At 43.6% G+C, this 10,377-nt stretch overlaps 1 protein-coding gene across 4 annotated transcripts; it reads right to left on the reverse strand.

Annotated features, from left to right (window-relative positions):
• Positions 1 to 59: 59 nt before the first annotated feature.
• Positions 60 to 9,532, reverse strand: M6PR (mannose-6-phosphate receptor, cation dependent). 4 transcript variants are annotated; one of them, XM_055336761.1, is made up of 8 exons: positions 9,329 to 9,467; positions 8,486 to 8,543; positions 5,733 to 5,912; positions 4,513 to 4,679; positions 3,144 to 3,253; positions 2,729 to 2,859; positions 2,081 to 2,207; positions 60 to 1,614 (listed from the first exon to the last, which is right to left on the reverse strand). In XM_055336761.1, exons 3-8 carry the CDS (start codon positions 5,909 to 5,911, stop codon positions 1,492 to 1,494), a joined length of 837 nt encoding a protein of 278 aa, XP_055192736.1. In that variant the 5' UTR covers position 5,912; positions 8,486 to 8,543; positions 9,329 to 9,467; the 3' UTR covers positions 60 to 1,491. The 4 variants fall into 4 exon arrangements, with proteins under 4 accessions (XP_055192736.1, XP_055192738.1, XP_055192739.1 ...); XM_055336763.1 differs by lacking the exons at positions 8,486 to 8,543; positions 9,329 to 9,467 and adding an exon at positions 9,010 to 9,250; XM_055336760.1 differs by lacking the exon at positions 8,486 to 8,543 and having other exon boundaries at positions 63 to 1,614; positions 9,329 to 9,532.
• Between the last annotated feature and the right edge of the window lie 845 nt (positions 9,533 to 10,377).

Genomic DNA, 10,377 nt, shown 5'->3' on the forward strand with positions numbered 1-10,377 from the left:
GTATTTTTGTACAAAAAAATGTAATTTTTTTCCTTTTTTGTTTTTGCATTTTTAAAACACCAGTGTGGGGAGGGAATGCAAACAAATAACAAAAAAGATGCTTTTATATAACATTATTTTCCCTGTTTAGAAAGAAGAAAAAAAATCATTCCAATAGTATTTAAAAGTCCAAAGATGAAATAATTTCATTTTCTTCCATAAAGGCTATAAAAAGCCCCTGCCTATTGATTCCACCATCCTCTTGTGTCCAGTGGAGCCATGTTACTCTTCAATGGCCCAGGTTCACTATTACAGAAAGACTGGGCCAGGCTTCTTGGGCACCCGGCCTATCAAAAAAGTGGAAGCATCAGAGGATTCAGAACCTCTCCCCACAGAAATGTTGTGGGCAAGAAGATACTTCCCTGAGCCAGAAGGGACAGGTACAGCAGCATTCCACACCCAGAGCACAGGATGGCAAAGCCCTAGATGTCCCACCTCTGCTTTCATTCCCTTTCCAGAAGATTTGGGGGGGCAAAGGGGAAGTCGACATGCCTGTGAAGGAAGTGCAACATATTTAGAAATACTAGTAGAGGGAAACATCTTAGAAGAAAAGCTTGGGCCAGTTTTTACTGCAAGTGGGAGAAGAAAGCCATTGAGGAGATCCCACTACAAGTAAAGACTTCCTTTTCTGGAACCCCTGTAGCACAGGAGGTCCAATTCACCTTCCCTTTCTGAAGGACTAGACTTCTGGATAAGGCATTTGGCCACATAATGGACTAATGACCATGAACCCCCAATCCAGGGCCCAGTTCCACAATAAGGTCACTCCAAGGCCAACAAATGATGCGATGGTATTTCATAATCCTCTGAGTGGGAAATTAAATATTTTCCCCATCCTAATCCCAGAGGTGGGAGAAGCAAGTCTGCAACATCTCCAGGCTCTGACCAAATGGCAACACTTGGAATGCAACCAAGTATTACACTGTAGAGTAGTTCAAGCAGCAAGAAATTACATCCAGGTTCTCATGGAGACTACTGTAGAGTACAGAGTAACAGCATGAAAGCAATCAAACCTTGTATAAATAATGTTTGCCTTTTTTTTTTTAATTAAAGAAATCCAGTGTCTCAAAAACTTGTGAAAATGTGTTTAAAAAAGAGTCAGGGAGCCTGCCACACTTTTTTTTTTTTTGTTCACTGTAACTATCCTACTTGTACCTTCTGATAGCAAGAGATAGTGTGATGGCCTCTTTTGCACAGGCCCTATTTATCTCTGTCCTACAACTGTACCTCTCTAGAGGAACAATAAAATAGGGAATCAAGGGAAGGCATTTCTACTAGTAGAAGAGAATGCAAATCAACAGCAAACTGAAAAGCAAGAGCAATGTTAAGGGTGGGATGAGAGACTGGAGTGGAGACTGCTTAAGAAATCAGTCTGAGACTGAATCAGTCTGAGACTGCTGAGTATGCTTTGGTTTGGGGGACTGAAGAAGCAGCTGGGCATTTAAAGTGCAATCACATTGGTAATAAATGATCATCCCTTTCTTCTGACTCCTCCCCCAGCTGATCATCCCCCACACCACGATACGCAGCAGGCACATTTCGGGGTTTAGAGCGGCACACAAAGTCACAACCATCCTGTAGAAAGAAGCAAAGGAAGGAAATGATAATTTGGAATAACCAACTTCTAGGGTGAGGCAGAATGTACCTGTGGCCTAAGAATACAGCAAAACTAGGTTTCTTCAAAGATAATGGAGAGAAAACACAGGACCAGCCAAAATTGAATTCAGGGCTAACAGAAAAATTCTTAGGTCTTTCTTTCTCCCCATCAAGGCCCCTTAATAGCTTTATCAGATTCCTCAATTTAAGCAACAGTGTGTCTCTTCCAACAAGTCTTTAGCAAGGCCAGACACTAAGATGCTATACTACTTGTTACTTTGTATTAGGGCCAATGAGTACTTTGTACTCGGTTTGCTGGGATGTCTGTTTTAGCACCCAAAGTCCTATGTCCCCAGAAATCCCGCAGTCTGGGTCCAAACCAGGATGGTTGGTCACTCAACCCTGCCCGCAGGCTCCAGACTCAGCAGGTAGTCCTGTTACTTACTGCTACCAGGTTGCCAAGATCTTGCCAGAAGGCCAAGTGGGGAAACTGCTCCATTCCTTTGGCTCCCACCACCAGTCGCTGGTATAGGAACCCCCCGATGATGTAGACTGCGACCAGTGATGCAAACCTATGGAAGAGAGACCTCTCTACTTAATTGAGGGATGGTAAAACTTCAATAATAAAGATAATCTTTCTATTCATTAGCTGTTTCCTACAGTCAATAAAAACAGAAGAAAAAAAACCCTGGGGAGGGTACCTTCTTAAACCAGTTGGAATACTGTCTAAAAGCAAAAGTTCAGGAAAAAATAAGACCTAGTATGTGACTCTGACTTCTAGCCAAGGATAGGTCCTGTTAGCTATATAGTTTCATTTCTTTAAAAGTTCTTATCTAATAGAATGGTATTAAAAACTGTCCGGTCCTCCAGTAATGAGATATAAAGCACCTCTAAATGCAAATATTTATCAGGGGTGAAACATACCTAATTTTTAAAAACTTGCATAGAATTCAGAGGATTCTCACACAAAGCTTTGCCCCCTCCAGTTATAGCATAGCACACACAATTTAAGTCTAAACATCACCAAGTAATTGAGTTTAAAGGAAAAAAAAAAAAAAGGGAGGTTTGGATTGATAAAGGGAAAAGCACTCACGTGACTAGTAAGATAGAACCCACACTGAGGTGGGAGGTCTCGGGGGAACAGGCCAGGCTGCTATCCATTTCAAAGAGGTAGAAACAATCTTGGACTTTGCCTCTTTCCTCAGACACAGGGTTAAAATTGTCCTGATGATGAAAGGACATAACACTAACATTTAGTGTACCATTTCCTTTTGACTCCTATTTAGAAAAAGAGAAAACCCACAAGCTAAAAAAACATTTGCTTTCTCCTGGTTCAACAACTTATTTTCCATGTATGATGGCAGATAGGTGGTCTGTGGCAGAGGGAAAAACTGAACTAGTTTTCCCTTATCCGTCCCAATGTATCTTGTTCCCTCTGGAAATTCTCTCCCACCTCAGGTCAGTCCTTTCATCTCCTCTCTAGGTTAGTGTGGCCCAGGATGCCTCACCGCTAGGGTGTGTCGATTGCAGGAGATCATCACCACCGCGCGACGCTGCTCCATGCCACAGTGATTGTCATATTCATCACCCCCTTTATAGATCAGCATGATCCAATTACCTGAGGAGGGACAATGAGAATGTTGCTTTGGGGTGGGGGAAAAGCAGAGGCAGGCCTGGGTACTATGGTAGAAAGGAATTGAGGAGTTCAATAAAATTGGCTTTAATTCAAATAACCCTTGTCAATATGAGCTCTGGAACCAAGAAATACCAAGCTAAAACTTGTTTTGTTTTTTTTTTCTAATAGCTTTGAGTTCCCTTAAGATAACTAAAAATCAGATATTCATGTAATAATCTTAATTTTCCACAATAAAGTTAGGCAACCGATAGTGCAAAAACAATTATGACCCATACTTTGACACTGATTCACATTTTCTGAACACCCGCTAACATCGAAAGAAGAGGTTCCATAAAATTCTTAGGGATAGCTTAAGATTTAAAATTAGCCACAGATAAATTCAAGGTGGAGGATTTTTAAGATTGGGAGCCATTTCTTCTCTCATATTTATTGCATTCAAGTTTCTTTTGCAAAATATCCTTTGATTCATCAATCACAGGAAGTAAATAAAGATGCTGCTTCTAATCTTGCATATGAAGAAACACAATGACATGGGTGCCGCCATGTTGCTTGCGGTGAAAAGAGTCAGTGGCGGGGGAACCAGGTGGCCCCTGTTCTGCGCAGGCATAGCAGGGGTTCAAAGGCAGCTCGCTGAAATGATTTTTCAAAGTCACAGGACAACTAAACATGAGCTCGGTCAAAAATCCAGTCTTCCAACCCCTACTCCCAAACTCTTGATGTTATTTTTTTATTAGATTATTGATATGAGCAAAAATCTGCACTGGAAAATACAGTTATCTGCTTAAGGAATGGAATTAGGCCACAGGTGCTCATAGTCCTTTCCAGCAAAATGACTTTATGGCTTTTGAGAAACATAATAGCACAAGTCAGTAGGAAAATTTTTATAGACTGGCTTGCAAAAAAGCTTAATCTCTAAAGATGTAACTGGCAAAGTTGGACTAATTCCATGAGAAATGGTCGTGGTTGATATTTTTAAGTCTAGCTTGAAAAACACATTAAGCTACAGAATCCTAGCTAGATTCTTCTTTTTGCATAAGTTTTTCATTAACTTTAAAACAAACATACCAAGGTCCTAAGTCATGGCTCCAGAGGAGCTGTGGAACTATGTATCTTGTGATTTATTGTCTCAGGTGAGCTGAAGCACGTGCACCTTATGATACTCTGAAGAGAATGAGAAAGGCTGACACATACAGGACTGTCAGAGGGATTGACTCGGGGTCAGTTAACAGGGAGAGTCTTACTTCCATTGAAGATGTGAGTCTCGTTGAGTCTCCCTACCACTGTCTCCTTCCCGTTACTTTTGTTGATCTGCACCAGGCCTGCCCCAGAGGTGCGGTTGCCAGCTTCCCGGCACACCCTGAACATGTAGATATATGTGTCTGGGCCCTGGCCCACAGTGCTCTGAAAGCTGTAAGGAGAAGTGAGGAGAAAGAAGGAAGAGAAGAGTTACTGGCTATCAGCCTTAGGAGAAACAGCCTCTCTTCCTTTACACTCCTTCCCCATTCCCCATCCCAAGAGTGATCAATTTACCTGATGTCACAGCTAAATGTAATAGTAAATTTGTTGATCATGAGATATCCATCTACTAGTGAATAATTTTTATTTGTTGAATCATGAGACAATCCTAATTGTTGATGATGACAGATTAAAACACAACAACCCAGACAGCTAGATATTCTAGAATACCTGTTCCAGACTGTGCCGGAGTGTCAGCTGCTATTTCCCTGTGAATGAGGATTTACATTCACGGGAAGTATCCCATGGTCCCTTGTTCCTTGAAGATCATCTTCAGATTTATGTACCTGAAGAGTCCTGACATGATGTTTACAGGCCTCAATGTTTATCTGATATTCCTAAAGTCCTATTATATGGAGGTACCAAATAAGGCTTTTAGATTCCTACAAGCTGCTCCTGAATCCAGTCTTGGAAATAGCTATTCTTCTGCTTAAGAGAACTCACATTGCTATTAAAAACTGGGCTGAGAATTGGCTCTATAGCATTAAAAAAACAAAAAAACAGTAAGCAGGGATGCCTGGGTGGCTCAGTAAGTTAGGTGTCTGACTCTTGATCTCTAGCTCAGGTCTTGATCTCAGGGTTGTGGATTCAAGCCCTGTGTTGGGTATGCGGCCTACTTAAAAAAAAAAAAAGGGCAAGATATCATGGACAATGAGATCAGTATTACGAACATTCAGATTACAGCCATCTCCCAGAGGTTATTATACATGTAGTCCCTCCACATAGAGTAGAAATACTAAAATAAATTCAGTAAGTAGAAGAAACTTTTTTTTTTTTTAAGATTTTATGTTTTTAAAGTAATCTCTGTGCCCAGTGTTGGACTCAAACTTATAACCCCAAGATCAAGAGTCAGATGCTCCACCGACTGAGCCAGCCAGGCGCCCCGGAGGAAAAGATTCTTTAACAAAGTTATTTTCTGAAGCCCTTCAAAGCTCTTTTCATTTACCTTTTGTTATACAGTGGTTGTAGCCTCTTCAGAAGAGCCAACTCTTTCTCTGACTCTCTACCCTTTTCTCCTACCAGGTCACAGGTTTTTTCTTCAGTCTGCCAGGATTCTCTTACTGCCACAGCTAGGAGCAGTGGCAGGAGCAGTCCAGTCCTCCAGCGGCTGAAGAAGGGGAACATCCTTTTGGGAGAGGGTGTGTGTGTGTGTTGAGGAAGCAGGGAAAGATCAGGAGAGAAGGGAAAGAGAGAAAGCACATGAATGTGTAAGTTTTACAGTTTTATCTTCCATCCATCACTTATTTTATACTAGTCAGTTTTCCTCATTATCATGTTGGGTTTTATTTTCTTGCGTCTATTTTAGCTTTCATCCATTATTTGTTCCTGTCCTTTAATATTCAGAATAGGATTTTTTTTTTTTCAGAATAGGATTCTTAATCTCTAGGTTTCTCTTTTTCTTTTATTTTTAAAGTTTTATTTCTTTTGAGAGAATGTGCATCTTTACTGTTTTGTAGAAAGTTAGACTGTGGTATCTCATATTTAAAATTATTACTAGTACATAAAAGCTGCTCCAACCTGTGGCCCTCCCTAAGATAACACTTAAATTATAGCTTAACACTTGATATTGTCTAGTTGAAAGTTATGGAAAAATATGTAAAATAGGGAAAGGGACTTCAGTATTTTGGGTCCTAACTTCTGTCAACAGTCAGGAGCATCCATCAGTCTTTGTTCACATTTACCATAAGAAAGATGACTAGAGATACACATAGCCACAGCATTACAAACTTGACATTTATCTACTTTAATGGCTCATCTCAAAAAACATTCAATCATTTAAATTATCGGAAGAAGAAAATTCACTCGGTCCAAGTGAGCGGTTTAAAGAAGTCTTCCAAAACCTACCTAGGGCTCTACATGTCACAAATCACAAGAGTTTCTAAATTTCCAGTAAGCAGAACTGTCTTTGTATGCTTCTAACTGCTGACAATTCTTGGGAGTCAGTAAGTTACTTTCCAATTCATCTGCTCCTTGTATTGCTCTAGGAATGGAAACACATGGTTCCATTTCCCAGGCTCATTTTCTTTTCTCTAATCCATCTTCACACCAAGGATATACCGATTTACCCTTGCAAAAGACTTCACTCTGGTATCCAATAATGGTCCTCCAGTCCATTGCTACTTGTTAATTTCGTAACAGTGTTACTGCTACAATACAGATACCTAATTCTTCCAAACTTTTCCCACTTATAACAACATGCTTCCATCCTACAAGCCTGGGCTTTGGTTAATACTCTTTAAAGTCCTCTAATTCTTTTCCAGGCTGGTTTATCAACTCCAGTGCATTTCTAGAATATAAAACTAGGCAGAGTTTAATGGGTACTAGTAAGTTTAAAGATAGGAAAATGGAAGCTCTGAGCCCTGACTAAACTTAAATTTGACCTTCTGTTTTCCACACTCCACTAGGGCAAAAAATGCTTGGGAAGTTGTCTCCCTGACTTTGTGTATTTCCAAAACCAACTCACTATAGTAATATTAATAATATGTTTCCAGAGAATAATCATCGCCAACCATAAAGTGTAAGGCCCCCATAAACACATTTAAAGCAGTAATAGGAAACTTAATAGAGTGCTTGCTTTTCTGTTAAAAGTACTTAACGTGCATTAACTAATTTAATTCTTACAAAAACTCTATGCAGTAAATACAATCATTGTCCTTAATTTACAGATGAGAAAACTGAGGCACAGCCAGTGTAGTGACCCGGAACGTCTGGTTCCAGAGTTCATGGTCTACACTTAACCACTACATGTATATCCCCTTTCACATTACTTTTTTGGGGATCAGAGTAGGCAGCCAAAGCCTTGCTTTCTTTTTGACAAAGCAGGGGGAAGTGACTTGTCACACAGATCACTGAATAGGAGGTGGAGTAATGAACTCAAACCTCAAACTCCTATCTTCCCTAAATTGCTCAACACACTACATGACCAGCTGCGTTCCTTAAAAAATATTAAGAGATTCCTTTTATTAGATTGATTTTATACATGCCATATTTCTTATATTTTCTCAGGATCTAATTTAAAATTTCAACATCCTGGACTTTACTATATGTGCTGCCAAAGTGAGCACTCAACATCCTGGACTTTCAAGATTTTTTTTTTTCTTTTTTTTCCCAGGACCAGTTTTCTGGAGGAATGCTCATACAGAAGGCTGTGTTCTTTGGCTTCAAAGTTAGTTTCTTATCTGTTAACAGTTGATGATTTCTTTTCCCAAATTAAAACAAAGAATCTTACAAAATTGGGATAGGATAAAGGGTTAAACACCCTGCAGTCTGCATTAGTTGAGTTTAACGATCTTTCATTTGCTTATTGGTTCAAGTTAGGATGAGAATCAACTTATATTCTTTTCTCTTTTCTGCTTAATGTTTGTCTATATGTTTGACTCAGTGCAAATGCTCTAAGTGCTTCATCTCGATTACATTAATTTTCACAGCCCAGAAAAGTAGGTATCATTTCTCTCATTTTACAGATGAGGAAGCTGATGCTTACAGAGAGTAAATTATTTGCCCTAGGTTATACAAGTATTAAACATGTGCGAAGTTGGTGGGACAACTCGGATGATTCATGGCATACAGCTATTTTCTGGAAAATCTGTAATACAAGGGTGCAAACATCTCTTAGGGAGAGTATGAAACCGAAGGGCAAGGGCTGCCGTAGTTCCCTCTTAAGGTGCTATAATTAGGTGCAATAGTTTGTCTACGTACTTTGGAAGTAAAAGGCAGGACTTTAAGATTTTGAAATATCCTCTTCAGTTTTCTTGTTCTGGAACAGACCGATTTTGGTAATGCTAAACATTTCTCTTCAATGGGATGACCAATGACCAAGCCAGGAATTGGGAAGCAGTTCACACTACTGGGCGTCTGCACCACTCACTCTTTCCCACCCCTCAAGACGAGCCATGAACGTCTCCCGCTTTTCAGTGTAATTTCTACTTTCTGCTGTCTGGCTCCTTTCTGCGGTAGCGGCCCTTATCTCCTGTCTCCAGCAGCCTCCACCGTTGGAAGAGCAGCCTTAATTAGCTAGACCGCCCCAATGCTGGAAAGCCTGAGAGAAGTAGCTCTAGGTCGAGGGGCGGAAGCTCCCCACAAAGAGAAAACACTAGAGAAACCCTCTGTTAGCTCCTCCATACCACCCACGTATCCCCTCCAAACTTCTTCCAGGATTCTGGAAAGTCTCCTGATTTCCCAATCACCTAGGGCCGTATCCTCCCAAAATGATGCCACTTTACCTTCCTTCACGACGCAGATCAAAAAGTCCCCCTACACGTATCCGGTAAGCCCTCAAACGACTCCATACCCAGGGTCCCTCCTTTCTTTGCTTTCCGAACACACGTCGATTCCCTCTCCGGGCTGGGGCGGTCCGTCCTCGCTCGCTCGCTCGCTCGCTCCCTTCGGGGCTCTAACCACCCCCTCGCGCCCGAGGGCTGCGGGGCTGGATCTCTGGCTGCACTCCTGGCCAAAGGAGCCTGAGCGCTCCCAGCCCCCGTCCCCCGCGCCGAGGTGCGAGCGCTCTCAGCTCCCCTCCTCCTCCACGCCCCTCATACTCACGTGTCACGGGCAAAGGGAGCAGCCAAGGCGCAGAATCCCCGGCTGAACACCCGTCTGGGGCTGGGCGACGGGGCCAGCGAGGGGCCAGCCGCAGACCCCGGACCCGGGACTCGTGTTAAAGGCCAGCGTCCCCCAAGGCGCCTCGCGGTGCTCCACTCGGGGAACCGGAAACAGGAAGCGCCGGGCGTCCTCCGGGCAACTGCTCCTCCCACTAGACCCCGCGGCATGTGACCACAGAGCCCGCTCGCCCCTTTCCCCTTCCCGGGCACTCAGCCCCGCCCCCGTTCCATCAACTCCAATCACTATCGACATTTTCAAGTCGAAGTCCACCTTTTCGGGGCGCCTTTCTACCAATGGGCTCTCAGAGTCCCGCCTCCGGACTCCTGGCTCTCGGAGTCACGCGCGGTCACGCGCGGGGTCACGCGCCAGGTCGGCTCCCCGGGAGGTCCCCCAGAAGGGGGTACGCGGAGGCGGGCGGCGGAAGCGGAAATAGGGAAAGGGGGCCGCGGGCCGCGCCTCCGTGGGAGCTGTAGTTCTTAGCCCAGGTCTCTTCCTCCTCCCGGGACTGCCCCAGGCCGTTTGCCGCCTGCGGGAGGCGCTGTTTCGCCGTCTGCGGGCCCCGAGTCGCGTGGTCTCCAGGTTCGGCACCTAGAGCATAGCGGACAGCGACTGGGCCCCGGGCGGGAGTCGAGGCGTCCTGAACGACACCTTTGTTCAGGATTTCCTTTCTACGTTTCAGGACTTGGAGTCCGTTGTTACCGATACCGTTTTCCGTAACCTCGCCTTCCCAGTCACTTTGCGTGAAACACGGCAGCCAGTTCTGTTCACCGGAGGTCTCCAGGCGCTTTGCGTGATGAAGGCTCCGTAACCGATTCCGTTCGCTCCCTCCGGTCGGCGTTTCTGGTGTCCTGGGGGAAAGAGCAATTCCGTTTTAGCCTTTGTGCCTTGGCCACGATCCTCTGCTTTTCCAGCTGAGGTCTGGCTCACTCGTCGCTTGTTGGAGTCTGCGCCTTCCTAGAACTCGGTTCAAGTGCTTTTGCTCCTGTGAG

This window comes from Nyctereutes procyonoides, unplaced genomic scaffold (assembly GCF_905146905.1).
Source record: "Nyctereutes procyonoides isolate TBG_1078 unplaced genomic scaffold, NYPRO_anot_genome, whole genome shotgun sequence".
Classification (NCBI taxonomy): domain Eukaryota; kingdom Metazoa; phylum Chordata; class Mammalia; order Carnivora; family Canidae; genus Nyctereutes; species Nyctereutes procyonoides.